The 18,859-nt window shown below is 38.1% G+C and overlaps 2 protein-coding genes and 1 long non-coding RNA gene across 11 annotated transcripts in view; 2 read left to right on the top strand and 1 right to left on the bottom strand.

The window, feature by feature from the left end:
• Positions 1-11,854, top strand: part of PRKAA1 (protein kinase AMP-activated catalytic subunit alpha 1) — a 33,138-nt gene extending 21,284 nt beyond the window's left edge. For all 4 annotated transcript variants that reach the window (XM_045079505.1, XM_045079504.1, XM_045079506.1 and 1 more), the window contains 5 exons: positions 244-331; positions 2,863-3,087; positions 4,472-4,958; positions 5,071-5,197; positions 8,945-11,854. In XM_045079505.1, coding sequence (XP_044935440.1) covers positions 244-331; positions 2,863-3,087; positions 4,472-4,958; positions 5,071-5,197; positions 8,945-9,189 — 1,172 coding nt within the window. In that variant the 3' untranslated portion in view covers positions 9,190-11,854. The remainder of the gene's footprint in view (positions 1-243; positions 332-2,862; positions 3,088-4,471; positions 4,959-5,070; positions 5,198-8,944) is intronic.
• Positions 11,855-13,869: 2,015 nt separating this feature from the next.
• LOC106004903 lies at positions 13,870-15,382 on the bottom strand. Its single transcript, XR_001177972.2, has 3 exons — positions 15,074-15,382; positions 14,208-14,408; positions 13,870-13,929 (listed from the first exon to the last, which is right to left on the bottom strand). It is a non-coding gene; the product is annotated as an uncharacterized LOC106004903 (long non-coding RNA).
• A 102-nt stretch (positions 15,383-15,484) lies between these two features.
• Positions 15,485-18,859, top strand: part of TTC33 (tetratricopeptide repeat domain 33) — a 30,625-nt gene continuing 27,250 nt past the window's right edge. The window contains exon 1 of one of the 6 annotated variants that reach the window (XM_004737966.3): positions 15,485-15,568. Coding sequence is in view for 1 of the 6 variants with exons in the window: in XM_013051599.2 (XP_012907053.1) it covers positions 16,182-16,294 (113 nt within the window). In the remaining 5 variants the exon portion in view is untranslated. The other 5 variants (XM_004737965.3, XM_004737967.3, XM_004737964.3 and 2 more) reach the window with 5 other exon arrangements.

Below are 18,859 nucleotides of genomic sequence, written 5' to 3'. Positions count from 1 at the left end.
TCAGTAGCTTAATATATGCTCATTAAATTCCAATAATGCACTAACTTTAAATAGTGAAATAGATTACAAATTTTAGGACATAATGGCAAAATATTTGGGAATAGTAAAGACAGAATTTGTTGAAACAAAGGACAAAATGATGATTTATCACTTTAATGCAAATTAAATTTTATTGTTTAATGGAGTTTTATTTTTATTTTTGTCCTTGGAAAGTCTTGAATAGTTGATTTTGTGCATTTTCAGGTCTTTCAAACATGATGTCAGATGGTGAATTTTTAAGAACAAGTTGTGGCTCACCCAATTATGCTGCCCCAGAAGTAATTTCAGGAAGGTAGTATTTGACACCGTTTCTTCCACCCCAGTACATTTATAATTGTCTTTTTCTCTTAGATTTATCTATCTATAGTAAATTCTAGTGAAAGGAAAGACATGTAAGGCTTATTCTTTCCTTATCCAGAAAGTGTTATGTTTTAAGACTAAAACATAAGTGAGTAAGAATTAAGGATTCCATTTATAGAAGAGAATATTGGTTTGGAAGTCAATACTGTATATAAAGTAGTTAGATGAGAATATGTCTCACTTTTTCCCCCAGTAGAAGAAATTGACGGTTTAAAACTAGCAGGTTTCTTTTTCTTTAAAGATTTATGTATTTTAGGGATGCCTGGGTGGCTCAGTTTCAGCTCAGGTCATTATCCCGGGGTTCTGGGATCGAGTCCCACATCGGGCTCCTTGCTCCGCGGGGAGCCTGCTTCTCCCTCTGACTCTGCCTGCCACTCTGTCTGTCTGCTTGCTCTCGCTCTCTCTGACAAATAAATAAAATCTTTAAAAAAAAAAAAAGATTTATTTATTTTAGAGAGAGAGCATGTGCTTGTGTGCATGTGAGATTGGAGAGGGGAGAGGGTGAGAGAGAATCCTAAGCAAACTCCCTGCAGAGCATGGCGTCTGATGGTGCAGGGGGGGCTCAATCTCAAGAATCAAGACCTGAGATCGAGCCCTGAGCCAAAATCAAGAGGCAGAGGCCCAACTGACTGAGCCACAGTAGCTCACAGATCCTAACACCAGCAACTTTTAGAGGTCACACATTAAAAATTTGAATATAGAAATAACCTACTAGTTAGAAATGGTTTACTTAGGTGAAGAGTTAAACCTGTAATGTATACCTTTAATTTTTCAGATAGAAGGCATTTTTTTAAAGATATATTTACTTATTTTACAGAGAGCGTGCACAATCCAGAGTGTGTGAGCCAGTGCACACACATGCATGAGTTGAGGGTGGGGTAGGGGGAGAGGGAGAGAAATCCTTAAGCAGACTCCCCACTGAGCGCAGCCCCGTTCCCAGAGCCCTGAGATTATGAGCTGAAGCAAAATAAGAGTCGGATGCTTAATTTGACTGAGTCACCCAGGTGGCCCTGATAGAAAGGCATTTTGTAGTAGCTTTATGTTTATGGTAAGGTGTCCTGGGGAATTGGACTGAAGTATGCTAAAATCTTCAGACTTCTTTATTTTGAAATTTTCATTTTTAAATCTTCTAGAGACTACAGTATTGTAAGAATTCTAACCTCTTAATTATTGGCCATCAGCATTGAGAGAGAGCATGAGGATCTTTGTACAGTACATAGCTTAGATGGCAGGAAAATTGAATTTTTTGAAGAGTAATTTTTCTTGGGGCACCTGGGTGGCTCAGTGGGTTAAGCCTCTGCCTAGGACTTAGGTCATGATGTCAGGGTCCTAGGATCCAGCCCCACGGCAGGCTCTCTGCTCAGCAGGGAGCCTGCTCCCTGCCCCTCCGCCCCTCTCTGCCTGCCTCCCTGCCTACTTGTGATCTTTCTCTCTGTCAAATAAATGGATGGAATCTTAAAAAAAAAAAAAAAAAGTAATTGTTCTTCACTCTCCTACAAAAATTGAAGAGTTAGGTTTACTAATTTTTGTAATTAACTTTTAATAACTTTATACTCAAATCCTCTTTGATTCACATTCTAATTCACAATGCAGATATACTATGGTATTTTCTGTCTGTTTTCATAAGCTTGCTTGCCTAGTCTGCTCAGAGAAATTATATTTGGGTAAAGGCATGGCTATGAATAAGGCAGAAGTATTTAATTTTAAATTTATCAAGGTTCATCATTATCTTTTTATATCAGCTTAATGTTCAAAAAACGCTTTTAAATTACTTCATTTGTGTCATGTAAATTGTTTTGGAAGAAAACAGTTCAAGACCTTGTGGTAGTGTTAATTAAATAGAAGAAATGTATTATAAATATGCATATATACGTGGGTCATTAATGAAGTCTCCTTTTTCAGTTTGGATAGGTCTTCCTGTGAGGTCTGGATGAGTGGGAACTTTTACTCAAAGCAGTATTTGTGGATCAGTTCAACAATTTATTTCATCAGTTTATAGACCTCCTTTCCCCAAAACCAGACAGAGCTAACAGCCTTCCATAGTTAAGTCAGTTGGCTTCATTGTATTGCAAATATCAGTTTAGAATCTTCTGTGAACCAGTCTGGTGGGCTTTCTTCCACAGCCTCAGGTCCTTTTTGCCTCGGTAGGAGGTCTTGGGCTATTGGGAGAAGTGGGTTTAGAGTTGTCACTAAAGAACATTCTTAACTGATGTTATAAGGACCACAGAAAGGTAGTAAGAACGGAATTTTAGCTATAGTCTAAACTTTAAAAAATTCTTGACTTTTGTTTTCAAAGATGATACTGATAGAATTAGTATAGAATTTTTATGTGTAGTGTGTAGCGATGATCATAGAAACCACATTCTAATAATGCTTTATAAAGTATCCATATTTAAAATTTTTGATTGATTGACTCTCAAGTTTCTAATGATTACATAATCCAATTAATGTGTCCTGTTACAGATTGTATGCAGGTCCAGAGGTAGATATATGGAGCAGTGGGGTTATTCTCTATGCTTTATTATGTGGAACCCTTCCATTTGATGATGATCATGTGCCAACTCTTTTTAAGAAGATATGTGATGGGATCTTTTATACCCCTCAGTATTTAAATCCGTCTGTGATTAGCCTTTTGAAACATATGCTACAGGTGGATCCCATGAAGAGGGCCACAATCAAAGATATCAGGTAATAATGCAGCTTGGAGATTATCAGATCTAATAGTTTCAATGATACAAGTTAAGTGAAAGAAAAAGTTGCAGGACAGTATGTACAACATAATGCCATTTTTATATTAAAAAATACAGCATATAGGCACATTTATTTTATTTTGGAATTTAAAAATACACACTGAACAGGCACCTTAGGGAAAGAAGATTAGTAGTAAGGAGGGCTTTTGCTTTTTCACTTAGCATCTTTCTTTTGAAATTGTAACAATGAATATTGTATTTGTTTTTAAATTTGAAAAAACCACTAGTGTGAAGTAAAAAGGACCCTGGTGAGATTTACATTTGTAGTGACTCTTCAAGATTTTCTGTAGTATGCCTCATATTTGACTTTCATGTATTCTCATTAGGATTAATACTTTTCAGTAGTAGTAAATTTCTGTTTCGCTGTTTGAGTTCTGATCTTTTGAATTACTCTTTTCTTCTTTTGTTCATTTCAAGTTATAAAGAATTTTAATTTAAGGTGTAATTTTGGGCTAGTACATACTGAATCACATGTGAAATTACTGGTTTATAAGTTTAATATGGAAGGGCATGTTCCACCACCAGTGGAAAAGGACAAATCATTCTCTAAAATTTAAAATATCTAAGTGAGAGATCCTTTTTCTTGTGTTTTACATATTTTTTCCAATTTGAATGTAATGTGTGACAACTGAAAAAGACTTAGAAGACACCCAAAAAATAGAGAACTAAAATGATCTCTAATTCTGTCACCCAGAAGATAGTCCTTATTCTTTTGGGTGTTTTGCTTTCTTGATGTTTCTAGTTTTAGCAGTTTGGGACATAATTCAGGTGAAACATATCCTTTTATATATGAAGTTAGGAAACTCTCAGTTCCTTCATTAAAAATGCAGAGATATTTTTATCGTCATAGAACTGTTTTGTGAAGTGAGATAATGTACAGTAAGTACTTAGCCTGAAACCAGCCACATGGTAAGCATTCAGTGAATGATACCTGTTTTTGTTGTTATGGTTTTTTCACCTGACATTATATCAAAAGAGAATTATAATGAAGCCACAGAATATGTTATTTTTCTGAGCTGGAAATTAGCTGGTCTTTGTCATTTATTTGTCAGTCATTTGTACCAAAACTTTAAATAAAAGTGGAGACATTTCTTTTCCTGTTGGTACGGCACTGCTTTCTCCTTAAAACCAAAAGGAGGTTGAAGCATTTCCTCCAGTGTACACAATGAAATGTGAGCCAGAAGAGGAAAGTCTGTTTGAAAAAATGAAAATATAATATGAATACAAATATAAATGAATTCATATCCTAAACTCCCCAAACTGTTACTTGCAGTCTCATCTCTACTCAAAATTCTCCTCCTGACCCTGCCATTTTCTCTCAGGGAACATGAATGGTTTAAACAAGACCTTCCAAAATATCTTTTTCCGGAGGATCCATCATATAGTTCAACCATGATTGATGATGAAGCCTTAAAAGAAGTATGTGAAAAATTTGAGTGTTCAGAAGAGGAGGTTCTCAGCTGCCTTTATAACAGAAATCACCAGGACCCTTTGGCAGTTGCCTACCACCTCATAATAGATAACAGGAGAATAATGAATGAGGCCAAAGATTTTTACTTGGCAACAAGCCCACCTGATTCTTTTCTTGATGATCACCATTTGACTCGGCCCCATCCTGAAAGAGTACCATTCTTGGTTGCTGAAACACCAAGGGCACGCCATACCCTCGATGAATTAAATCCACAGAAATCCAAACATCAAGGTGTAAGGAAAGCAAAATGGCATTTGGGAATTAGGAGTCAAAGTCGACCGAATGATATCATGGCAGAAGTTTGTAGGGCAATTAAACAGCTGGATTATGAATGGAAGGTAAGAAAGAAAGGGCAATCTGATTATAAGCACATTTGTCAAACCTGTAGTCTATAAAGTGTTTTCTAGAAGAACTGCTTTTGATTTTGTTTTTGTCCATACCATACACTAGGTTGTAAACCCCTATTATTTGCGTGTTCGAAGGAAGAATCCTGTGACAAGTACATATTCCAAAATGAGCCTACAGTTATACCAAGTGGACAGTAGAACATACTTACTGGATTTCCGTAGTATTGACGGTATGTACATCCCACAAAATAACATAGTTGACATACTAGACTTGTTACCTAGTTGGCTTTTCAGTCTTTGATTCTTTTGAAGCTGCTGCTGCTGCTTTTTTTTTTTTTCCCCCTTTTGGAGAAGGTTTATTGAGAGAATTTCCACAGTGAAGTACCCCCACATAAGAGTAGTTAGCACGTTTCAGCTTGTCTTGTTTAAATCTGGGGCTGTCCTTCACCTGCTTCTGGCATTTTAATGGGCTCTGAAAAGGGCAGATTTCTCCCCTTGACGTCAGGGTCATCTTCAGTTACACCCCCAGCCTTTGCCTGAGGCAGGTCCTAGAGATCCGCTTCTGGCCTGGTCCTTGAGCCACAGATGCTCTTTCAGTTGCCTTCCATTGATGAGTAGAACATCCTGACTCTCAGGTGGTGCCTCCTCTTGTTTCGGTCGCTCTCCCTGGGTGGTTGTGCACCCACATGCTGGTTAGACCCTCGGTCATCTTTTCTTTGTTTGGATTTGGATCTTGACCTGACTTGGCCACTCCTGGTTCACCCAGTTGAATTCAGGTAGCGAGAAAGCTCACAGCAGAGAGAACACAACCACCTCGATCGAGGCTCTGCTTACCTCTTTCAAAGCTTCTTGGATTGTTCCTAGTAATTCAGTAGCAAAGGAGTATAAAATGTGATTTTGTGCCTCTGTGATGTCAGCATTTATGAATCGTGTTTTTCTTATAATCTTACAGTGTATTGTCCTTTTAAGATTATCTTAAAGCCAGATGCAATCTGATCCTAAAGTGATAGTTTCTGCCACATTTCTGGTTTTTGGTGTGGTTCATTTTGGTAAGATAAAATGTTTTATTTGGAAATAAACGTTGATTTTTTTATTAAGTATTTTTTATATTTGATATTTAATATTTTTAATTTTCATTTAAAAATTAAAGTACAGTTAGCTTTTAGAGTTGATTGATAAGGCAATGTGAACAGATTTGATTAGTAGCTCCTAGAACAAGAAATTATTTGTCAATTAAGCTTGCAGGGGACTGAGAGAGAAGTGTTTTGGACAGGTTAGGGACTTAACAGTTATTTTTCTCCTCTCACCCAGTCTTTTGCTCCCAGCCTGAAGCTAGAGACATATTAAAGATATGCATCCTTTATTAGTTTTGTGAGAGCTGCATGATTCCAATTTTATCTGTCTCTCAATAAAGTGTTCTTAAATAACCACTTTTTTTTTTTTTAAAGATTTTATTTATTTATTTGACAGAGAGAAAGAGAGAGAGCATACAAGCAGGGGGAGTGGTGGGTAGAGGGAGAAGCAGACTCCCTGCTGAGCAGTGAGCCCAGCCCCGATGCAGGGCTTGATCCCAGGACACTGGGATCATGACCTGAGCTGAAGGCAGACGTGTAACTGATTGAGCCACCCAGATGCCCCAATAATAGATAACTTTTATATGAAGTCACTGTGTAAGAATTCCTGGGACTAAAGCATCTTATGTTCAAGATAACTGTCATAATTAGTTAAAAGTGATGTTGTTAATTTTAATTTTAGATTGTTGTCCATTTCTGTTTATCTACAGTCATAAACAATCAGAGACAATCGATGGTCAAATCACTGAAATATTCATACTTTTTAAGTGGGGTATTTTATTTTAATTGGTCATCAAAATGATGACATTACTGCAGTATAAAATCTTTAAGTACGTTCTTGAGTTTTTTTTTAAAGAAACATTATTGTTTTACTGTTTCAATATTTTGAAAACCTGTACTTAGAAAATATATCTTTGATTACCATTATGTATAGTTTGCTATATATAACTATACTTAACTATTTAGACCAACTAAGTTGAGGCAAATTATTAATTGCAGAAAGCAGACGTTTTTTTTCTTATTTTATTTTGTTGTTGTTATTTTTAAATGGGAAAAATACCTTGTATGGCAGTGTGCCAGTGTATATATATATGAGTAGATTATAATAGACTTTTCATAAATGTTGTGATACCAAACATGGTTTGAATTTTTTTTTTTTAAGATTTATTTATTTAGGGGTGCATGGGTGGCTCAGTTGGTTAAGTGTCTGCCTTTGGCTCAGTTCATGATTTCAGGGTTCTGGGATCTGGTCCCACATTGGGCTCCCTACTCAGTGGGAAGTCTGCTGCTGCTTCTCCTTCTGCTGCTCCCCCTGCTCATGCTCTCTCTCAAATAAGCAAATAAAATCTTTTAAAAAAAATGTTTCAAAAATTTATTTATTTGAGAGAGAGAGAGAATAAGAGGGAAAGGTGGCTAGAGAACACCAAGCAAATTCCCCACTGAGCATGGGGCCCTATGTGGGGTTTATCCCATGACCCTGAGATCATTACCTGAGCCGAAATCAAGAATTGGATATTTAACTGACTGAGCTACCCAGGCACCCCTGAAATTTATATTAACTCAGATTTCCCATGTATGTACACTCTTAAAAACTAATTTATGTTATCTGTTAAAAAGCCTGATGGAACACAGGTGATTCACAATTCAAGTAAATACTCTATCCCAGCATTATTAAAGAGTATAACTATATATATATGTTCTCTCACAGCAGAGCCTTTAATTAAGTACAAGTATATAGCAGTTCTTCACTGGCCAAATCAATTGAATTAAGATTTATTACTACTTCTGTTCATCTAAGGTTATATGGAACTGTTAGATGAGATTTACCTATGAGTTTTTTGTCTTCTTTATAAACCAAAGGATAGTACCTTTTTAGTGTCAGAAAGACACAGGTTTGAGTGGTGATAGAGTGGCTAGAGCTGTTTGTCTGCTTCTCTCTCTGTCCAGATGCTGTTTATCCGCTAACAACATATTAATGTTGTCTGCGATATGGAATGTATTTTATATTTCTCATTGTATTTGGATCAGATTTATAACCTTGGGTTTATTAGCCTCTGAGTTTGCCAGTTGAATGGGTATTTACTGTTTTGTTTTAAAGATTTTATTTATTTATTTATTTGACAGAGAGAGAGAGAGAGAACACAAGCAGGGAGCGGCAGGCAGAGGGAGAGGAGAAGCAGGCTCCCTGCTGAGCAGGCAACCCGATGCAGGGCTCGATCCAAGGACCCTGGGATCATGACCCGAGCTGAAGGCAGATGCTTAACTGACAATGCCACCCAGGCACTTTGAACATTTACTGTTTTTGTACTCTGTTTCTAACTTTAGTTTTTCCTTGATTTCTGTTTGTTAGAATCATTCTCTTCTATGAGATCTTAACTATGAAGAGCAAATGGGAGAGTGAAAAGCACTGAAATGATAGGAGATACAGGTTCTAGATTTACCTCTCTGTTCATTTATTGCCTATGGCAAGTCACTTCACTTTCTGGGGTTTTTATTTATTTATCAGTAGAACAAAGGGTGGGATGAGATGATTTCCAGTGTTATTTCCAAATTTTAAGTGCATTTATTCTATGATTTTAATACAGAGGGATTAATTTTTATCACTAGGGAAGGATGTTTATTGAGTCCCATGGTTATTAGTTTATTGGGCTTTTAGCTTTGGATTGCAAGACTGATGAGTAACTGTGTACTGTACCCAATCTTGATCAGCCATCAGGAGAATACATACTGTAAGGAAAAAAGGCAAATGGTTTTAACACAGACTCATCACCTCTATTTTAGAAAGTATTCAGCATAAACATGGTTTTAGTAGCTGGTCATTGGTCTGAAAGAAGCAAATTAAATGCTATTAAACTTTTGGGGGGTGTCATGGATTATAATACATTGAAATTTTTTTTTGTCCAGATGAAATTACTGAAGCCAAATCAGGAACTGCTACTCCACAGAGATCGGGATCTGTAAGCAACTATCGATCTTGCCAAAGGAATGATTCAGATGCTGAGGCTCAAGGAAAATCCTCAGAAGCTTCTCTTACCTCATCTATGACCTCACTTGACTCTTCTCCTGTTGACTTAACTCCGAGACCTGGAAGTCACACAATAGAATTTTTTGAGATGTGTGCAAATCTAATTAAAATTCTTGCACAGTAAACCTAAAACTTTGCTTATTTCTTTGATAGCAATAAGCATGCATAATAAATAATAGCCAAATGCTTCCATATATAATCAAGTTATACCTAATTATAACTGAGGATTGGCCTTTTGGAATGCAGTTTGCACAGGAATTGGAATATGATTAATAGTTAAAAGCCTAATGTGCAAAAATGAATTAAGATAATTTTGTTCATTGTTCAGTAGGCATATAGCATAATGTAATATTCACAATGAATTATAGGTCTCTCAGGCTCACTTGATATTTGGCTATTTTATATTTAGTGTAGACAGGGCTTTGTAGAATATTAATTTACCATAAAGGCCTTCATATATTATTACATGTTGATGTGTTATATAACTGCTTCATAAATTTATTCAATAAATATTTGCCTAGAATCCCCAGAGATCTTTATAGGTGATTTTGTTTTGGGGGCTCCTTATCTTCTTAAATAGCAAGTATCTTCTAACTGTAGTGACAGTCTGGATGACTACTCCATATCTCTTCCCTTAATATTTTTTAGTATCTGGTGAGCACATCAAAGATGTTAGATACAATTAAAATTTTCTCTTTAGCTTGGTAAGTCCAAAAATGCACAGAACTTATATATTCAGATACTCTAGGCACTAAGGTAAATCTTAGTTTGTCTTACTATATTCTGTATATAAATCTCTTTTGTCATAAGAGCTGAGCTGCATATACTCTAAATCATGTTTTTGTCAATCTCACAAAGTTCGCTGCTCATATCAGTATTGAATGTATATAAAAAGTTTCTAGTCATTCAGTTATGTATCTTTTAAATTGATTTAGCACACAGAAAGAACATTTCTTACAAATTGTTTAAATGCTCAGATACGACTTTTTCTCCCAAATTTTATTGTGAACATTTTTAAAAACAGAAAAATTGAAAGGCTGTAGGTTGGATCACATGTGTATCTACCACTTAGATTCCACATTGGTCAACGTTTTGCCATGTTTGGTTTATATCTATATCTATAGATATAGATATAGTTGTGTATATGTGTGTGTGTGTGTGTGTGTGTGTGTTTGTGTGTGTGTATGCTTTTTCCCCCTGAACCACTTGGCTGTTGCTGACGTAATCACCCTCAACATTTTAAGCATTTCCTAAAAATAATGACATTTTCCTAAAACATAAAATTAGTAATTCCCTAATGTCATCCAACCATGCCCCAGTTGCCCTCCAAATTTCTTACATAGCTCATTATTTCAAACTAGGATTCAGTGAGTTTACACATTGCATTTGGTTCTGTCTCCTTAGTCAGATAGGACATTATTATTTCAGTATAATATGGAACAGATTGGTTAGTGCTTCTAAATGGTCACATACGTTTTGGATTTTAGTCACTTTTTAAAAGGTAGCATTATGGGAACTGCCTAAAGATGGTTAAATATCTTTGTACGATCTCTATATTTTCTTTTCCTTGCTCTTTCCTTTTTCCTAGAAGCATTCCGTAATAGTTGTAAATGAAAATTTAAAGTCATATCAGTTAAAATTGGTGTCCTGTGTATGCTAATAATAAAAAAATACTATATCACCCATAATTGCCTTATACTATTTTAACTCCAAGGTATTGATTTTTTTGGTATCGATCATTTTTCCATTGCAAAAGAGCTATCTTATTTCTCATTTCATATCTTTGTATTATAGAAATGTTTTTGGCAAATACAGTGAGCACCTATGTATTCAGACAGTAATGTACTCAAGTGTCTTGATAGCTTACATGCTTAACTGTCGTAGATTTGGTTCCAGCGCCCCTAGAAAGGTGCACTGAATTCAAAACTTGTTTCTTTTCGTCCAGGGCTTCTCTATTCAACTTAGAATCTGAAAGTTGTATAAACTAATAGGAGTTCAACTTAAATAATAAGTTCACAAGTGTATTTATAACTTGTATGTGGTCCCGTGTTTTGGGGAATATTGGCTTAATGTAAGGTCTGTAAAATGCAGCATTATGTTCCTGATGTTAAGAACAGAAGATTGTATTTTTAAAGTTACAAATTTGTATATAACTAAGGCATCTTCATAATGTCTCTATAAGCTGTTGAGGGGAGTTCGGGAGAACAAAAGGAGGAACCAATTAAATAGGACCTTCTAAAAATTGTTAATTTTGTAAACTTTGCTTCTTATTAAGTTATTGTGATTCCTTTTAGTTACTGAATTTTATTTTGAAGATATTTAAATATTGCACTTGTACAAATAGTATGATAAACGCACAGATTATTGCAGTAAATTCTTTTTTAAGCTGGGATATTTGAAATGACAACTTTTGGTTGAATATGTCAAGGTTGCATCAGAACTTTCAAAAATTTGTAGTCTGCAAATTCTTACTAACTGAAGATAAAGGGAGTCAATGCAATGATTTTTAATCTTTTTTTATTATCTTTTCAGCAATTTATATTTTTTGTGATTTTCTGCAACCATATTTTTACTTTGTCTTGACAACTGAAAGATGTATAAGGTTTTTGCCAGAAATGTACTGTATACATAGTTTTAAATATAACAGATTTTACTGATATGTAAAAAAATTTTGCCATTAAAATAAATGATTTCTCACCGAGAGGAACTTTTCTACAGGTTGGGGGATATGGGAGCTTAATATATCTAATTTAATTTCACTGAAATAAACTCCATTGCTTTTACTTTGATTATATTTTCTCTTGAGATGCGTTTGTAGTTTTTCAGAGTTTTAAATTATTTTATACAAAAAGATGAGAGCACACTCTCCATCCCCCCTTCCCTGATTTTTGCAGTGCTACCACTTAAATGAATAAATGCTTGGTGGACTGTGGACTGTGGCTGGATGGAGAGCTTTGTGCATCTGTGCTCTGACTGGCACCTTCCAAATAAGAGACAAGTGTGTTGTATAAATCTTTTCCCCTAACTCTTGTCCATCTTCTCCACCCACAGCAGAAATCTCATTTTCATTGTGAATTCTCCTGACAAGGTGACTGAAATTCCACGTACAACACAATTATACATTGGTGATAGGGTAGAAATCAATCTTCGTAGTACAGTATCTCTGAGATGTGTTCATGTTTGTTTTGACTGGGGTATATTTAAGCATATAATTTAAAATACTTTGATTTAAAAAATGGATGATAAAGAAAAACATCATTTTTCATGTTACATTGTGCTTAAATTTTTTAACTTCTGGGAAAGCTAAGAAAAAAAGCACCTATTCATAGACCACCTGTGCATCTTTTTGACAATGTTTCTAATTATAAAATACAGTGCTTAAACACATCTTAGCATTCAAATGTGATCTTTGTCTCAACTAAATTACTGATTTTTTATTTCATCTAAAAACCACCTGAACAAAAAATACTAAGATAAATACAATAAAAGGCAATGTAGTTACCCATTTTCTTTGTTGTCAACATTGGATCTGGTTAGAATTCCACTACTGTTAGAATTCAACTATAATGAAATCTTACATTCCATATGGCATCATTAGGCAGGGCTTGATTGAGGTAGATTGTTGGCATTCTAAATCTTTAAAATAGTTTGACAGTTGTAACAAAACAGTACTAAAGAATGTTATGAATAGCATGTAAGATTGTTTTTTAGGGAATTTATAAGGTGCTCTAGATTATTTTCCCTGACTGTATAAAATTGTACAATAAATTTTCTTGTTTGAAATATCAATATTTATTGAACTGTCCTATTGTAGACAAATAGGCTGTTCTATTTATTGTGAGTACCAATAAATGGTAACTATGACAAACTTAGAGGATTTCCAGCAACTTGGAAAATGATTATATTGTCAATTAACAGCATGAGAAATGTATTAAATATACTCTAATAGGTACTTCAAGTTCATAGGCTTAAGTAAGTGGTAGGTAGTGTGAAAACTTGGTGTGGGAGGTTGCCTTTACCAGTGTAAAACTATTTGAGAGTTTTAGGAAAAGATCCCTAGAAAGGGGTACACCTTCAAGTACCACTTAATAATTTGCACTGCAACCCATATGCCCTCAAACAGCTACTATGAACCAAGCACGAAGAATGTGACCATAAGGCATAAACCTGTGGTGAGTGTCTTGTCAGGGAGATACATGTTCTTTAAAGGCTACAGTGGTATGTAGCTTAGAAAAGTACACAAATCATAAACGTTTGGCTTGATGGATTTTCAGTGTTTTAGATTTGCAGTGAACCTGGCCATGTCAGCTTCTCCCCATATTAAGAAACATGCTGCTACCTTTGTGTCTTTCATAATTAATATTAGAAGTTATATACTTCTATATGATACACTTCTATGATATGACAGTATATTCTGGGCAACACCATTAACTGTTTTTCTTGAAGTTAACGGGCTCCATTTGTTTACTTTCAGGGTAAGGCCTATCACATACCCAAGCCTGAATAACCAGCTGGACGGCTGGTTGTTTTTCTAAATAAGAGTTGTATTCCACAAAAACGTATGTATTTCAGTTTATAATGCAATCTCACAAGTGCTTTTACTTGAGACATCCTACTTCAATACATAGCAGAAGTACTTTATGAGCATCAAGGGTTCAAGGGTCATTTTAATAAAATAAGTTTTACTACTTCCTGAAGGATATATATATATTTTAAAAGATTTTATTTATTTGACACAGAGAGAGAGAGAGAGAGAGAGAGAGATCACAAGTAGGCAGAGCAGCAGGCATCGGGTGGGGGAAGCAGGCTCCCCGCTGAGTAGAGCCGGATGTGGGGCTCGATCCCAGGACTCTGACATCATGACCTGCGGAGAAGGCAGAGGCTTTAACCCACTGAACCATCCAGGCGCCCCAGTGAAGGATTTTTTTGGGGGGGAGGTACTATGAGTGTGGTGGAGAAGAATACAAGGAAGCTAGCACAGTTTGGTATTGCCTTGATGGCTGAGCTGCCATCAGTTTTACACACCCCTGCTTTTCCGTTACCAGGGCAATGTCAACGTTGTGAAAAGGCAAACGATGTCTTACTGTGAACAGGAAGATAATGTGAAAAGGTCTTGGCAACCCTCGGGGGTCTGAGGCTTACCTCGGAGCATCACTGTTCCACAACAGCGGTTCTCAACGGGGCAGGGGTGGGGGAACGCTTTTCCTTCCAGGGACCTCTGGCAGTGACTGGAGACAATTCTGGTCGTCACAAGAGGTGGTAGAGGTGGTGGGAGTGGATGGAATCGAGTGGGTAGATTCCAGGGGTGCCGCTGAACATCCTACCCCGCACAGGAGAGCCTCCCTTTCCCCAACAAGGAGGATGCAGTTTGAAACAGAACGCTGAGGTTGAGAAAGCCTGGTCTACAGAAATGATCTTCCTTTGCACAAGAGAGCTACATCGGTAAATCCACAATCCTATTTTTCCAATTTCCTGAACAGTTCTCTGAGTTACATTTTCCCACTTAATTATTTTCAAGACACAAACTGATGAAGTTCTAGAACCTAGGAAGGGGAGGTGAGGTGAGGAGAAGGGAGGTTTCAACGGGAGTTTTTATATGCTAAAGAGGGCCTACCAGGTGCCAGGATATCGGAGGCCTACCGGAGGCCTTGTCCTGGCGGCTTGATCAATGTTGTCTTCAGACCAGCCATTAACATTAAGATAGTTGGGAGACTTGTTGGTGGGGTGTCACAATCCTGCTATCAATCGTCTTTGTTAGTGAGATTCAGGACATTTGCAAGCCAAGGGAGACTCCAGTCTAGCAGGATTGTGAGCTCTGCAAGTTAACTATTTGCTTATTGTTCGTGGCAGTCAGGGCTGCCTGAGGGATGCTACACACAGGACAGAGGGGAAGCGGATGGGGGGGGGGGTACAAGGCGCCAGCTTTTGCTTTGTCCTCAGCCAGCCTCGTGCTCCCTCATCAAGACCACAGCTACTTTCAGGTTATACTTCTTATGGGCCCAACTTACCTGTTTTTTCCAACGTGAAGCCTACGTTTGAACCAGGGGCCTCTCTCCCCGACCTGCTCCCCTGGACTCCTTTGCCGTGGATTTTTGCTTCTGTCCTTTGTGACTGGCCGGTCTCTTAGGCTGTAAAGTCCTTTAAGGGAGGGTCCTATCGTAATGGGACCCTCAGCCTCGACTGTTCCATCGGCGTACTGACCGGGCACGCAGTCTGGCTGGGGTTGCCTCTCTCTGCGCTCCCCTCAACGCGCGCAGCCCTAATTTCCCGCGCTCCCGCGCACTGCGGTCGCTTGTGCGCCAGACGCTCCCGGCTGCTACTAGAGGGCGCTCGGGGCGCGGGTGGCTCAAACTACAAATCCCAGAGGGTGGTGGGGTGGGAACGGCCGCAGTGACCTCTGGGATTTGTGGTCCCGAGAAAGGGATTGGCAACCACAAGGACTCTGAGAGTCGCCTCTTCCCTGCCAGTCTCTCGGCGTGGTTCCGACGCCCCGGGTCGGCCAGGTCAGTTTCTTGGGAGAGACCTAGCGCCAAAGGCAGGTCGGTAGGAGGTCCAGCAGGGTAGCTTCCGGTTCCGGTGGGTAAAGGCAAGCACAATGTAAACACGGGCCCAGGGGAGTGGTCATCAGGTAAGTGGGGTTTACGCTGACCATGATGGAAGCTGGAGGAAGAATCCTAAACGAGGCTGGTGCGTCTGGTGGTTAGGGGAAAAAGCTTCAGATGTCGGAGTTGACACCCAACAAGGGTGTGGGCAGAGCGGGGACGCTAAGGTTGATCTCTGGAGACGAGCGGTTCCAGGGGGTCAGGCCCTCCCTTACGCCTGCGTCAGGAGCGGCTTCCGCGTCTCCACGGAGGCCGGGGCTGCTTCGACCTTCCCTTAGCGGTGGGAGGAGCGGACCCGAGCTTGCATCCCACCCCGCGATGGGGGTGTCTGCAGCTGAGCACGGCCTGGTGAACTCGCGGGGGACGTCCAGGGCAGCCTTTATGAACTTCGCACGGGGAACTTGCTAATACAGGTTTCTCTGTTACGGTGCCGTTTTCGGGTAAATCGCTTCTTGAATTTCTGACCTCCGAGTACATCCCGGTACCCGAAGGATGCTGTTTCGGTTTCCTAAGGATGCTGGCGGTTTCTCGTCTTTGGTGCTGCATCCTCCAGCGCAGTGAAGACATGCATTCTGGGCTTGTGGCTGGGAGAACTGTCCAGCCGTCCACAGTGATTGAATGCCTGCTGTAAGGATCGTTGGACCAACAGAAGAATTTAGAGCCCCGCTTTGTTGTTCAGAGTTTTCATGGTGTTCATTAACTATAAGTCTGTATTAAATGAATTTGTGTTGTTTCATGAGTTTAATGTGAAACCTATAGGATTATAATTTACCCATATGACTTCTTACCCAGGTGAAAAAACGTAAGGGCTGGGATGTTGGCGCCTTGTGCATCTAACTATAGACTCAGGAAAGCCTTATTTATAAGAAGTTTTAATTTGACGTTCAGATAACCTTATGGAACAACAGACTAGTACTAATTAAGATACCTGAATCAACTCTGAGTGTTCCGTTTTTCAGTTTAGAGACTGTTTCGCATATATCTTAGGACTCACCCTCCTTTTAAGGCTGCCAACTTTTATTTTTCAAAACTTATCATCCTCCCCTCCAGGAAGCCTCAAATGTCAACATTGAAGTTATAGTATCCTTTTTTACTCTCTAATAACACTTATTCTGGAGTATATTGACTCTACTCTTGTCGTCTCCAGGCAGTTTTGAAGAAAATACAAAGCTCTGCTAATGGTCTTGGTAACCGATTCATGCTTTTTAACCTCGAGTGGGACCTTGATACTGTTTGCTATCTTTATTCATCCTTTACTGTTGCTTTTCCTGTTTTCCCATTCTCTATAGTGATTACTTTGGAACTTTTCTATTCTTCTCAAATACTCAAAACTGTTTCTTTTCCCTTTACTTGGAGCTGCCTATTTCTCTGGGAAATGTGAAGCTTAGGGATAGGAAATCCTTCATTATTTTTTACCCCTATCCCTGAACTTGCCTGTGCTTTTCACTCAATATTAACTCTTGTCTGAGAGGAATGTATTTTTTTCTCTCTCTTCAAGACTAAACTTGTCAACTACTAGTGGTCATCAGGCCTTGTAGAACACATGTAACGTCCTTCTCGCCTGACCTCCACAGCCTCTGACCTCTAGAAGAGCTTAAAGGATTTGTGGAGGAAGATGGCAGAAACACCCAAGGCAGTGTTGTGTGTGACTTTTTCCATATATGGTTGAGAACCTCCATCTGGGGTCTAAGCCTGTCCCTGTCTTTGACATTTAGAACAATGGTTTGGGTTGAAGATCTCTGTTCCTTTTTCCTTTCCTCTCCATCTTAACCCCTGCTCCCAATAATAATATAGACTCGACTGATGATTTTTAATGTAATTTTCCTACATAAATATACCAAATTTTCCTCTGTTAACAGGGGTTCCCACATTACCTGGTTCCTCATGTTGCTGAATTAGAAACAAAGTTCCATTTGGAAACTTGAAGCCAGAAAATGTAATTATCCTCGTTCTTGTCATAGGGACAATTATAAACACTAGAGTTCTTATCTAGGTATATTAACTTGGTATCTTATGAGACCTTCCTAATGATTTATTCTTTTACACTGTCTTAACTCTGTGCCTCTGGCCTTCTGTTCCAAGGTAACCACACTTCATTTTGAGTCATTTCTTGGTTCTTCCCCTAAGTTACTTAAAGTCCTCTTCAGACATAGGAAACTCATATATATATATCATATAATATATCTCCTATATTATAACGGGTCTGGGAAGAGAGTTTGGCATTGTCCTAATTCCCCACTGTAGCTTATAATACATTACCCCTCTGGACTTTTTGAAAAACCCCTGCTCCAGTGGAAAGCATGTGGTTCATGTGTATCTGCCCATGCATTTCTTGATTGCTACAATTTATTGAACCTTCCTTGTATTCCTTAGAACTTAAGCACATGACCTGTAATTTTTTTACCCCTCCAAGTTCTGCCGTTATCTTGGGCCTTCCCATGTGCATAACTTCATAGTCCCTTTTACTTTTTTGTCTCCTTTCTTTTATTGATTACTTGTATTTTATTTCAGCCATGTACATCAGTGATGAAGACCTTGACATCTGCTAGAACTTATTATTTCATTTCTCTCTCTCCCTTACTCCCACAATGCCCATTCTTTGATAGTGTTTATAAACACCTCTGCTTCATGGCTTTTCCTTATGCCCCTAGTTGATTATAATCACCTCAGGGTTTAGACTCCCTTAAGAATGGAATGAAAGCTGAGATACTCTTCTCCAGAATGCACACATAGAAAAAAATATATATACAATTTCAGGAATTTCTCAGTGTCTTTAAGCTCATCCATGCACATAGTAAGAGTTCTTGAATTCCTCAGTAAATCCCTTTTCTAAATACATAATTTGTAGAGTGCTTCTATGGTTTTCTTTAATTTTGTCTCACCAATTGTCCTTTCTTTCTTATCCTTTACATATGTGTATCGTTGCTGATTTACAAAACAGCTCAACATGTATCATCTTTTAAATTTACCCAGTAGTTCTGTGAATTAAGTTATTTACCAAGTTTGACTCTTTTAAAAACTTTTTTATTGTGAAAAATTTCAAACATGTATGAGAAAGGAAAGTACAAGAAATCCTGTGTATGTATCACCTAATGTTACCAATTATCAGCCCAGAGCAATCTTTTCATCTATATTTCTCCTCTGTTGCAACCGCACCCCGGGTGATCACTTTGAAAAAAATTTCTAGATATC

Source organism: Mustela putorius, unplaced genomic scaffold (assembly GCF_011764305.1).
Source record: "Mustela putorius furo isolate JIRA1106 unplaced genomic scaffold, ASM1176430v1.1 tig00000407_pilon_pilon_pilon, whole genome shotgun sequence".
NCBI classification, from domain to species: Eukaryota; Metazoa; Chordata; class Mammalia; order Carnivora; family Mustelidae; genus Mustela; species Mustela putorius.
This window is presented reverse-complemented; position numbering and strand designations above follow the sequence as displayed.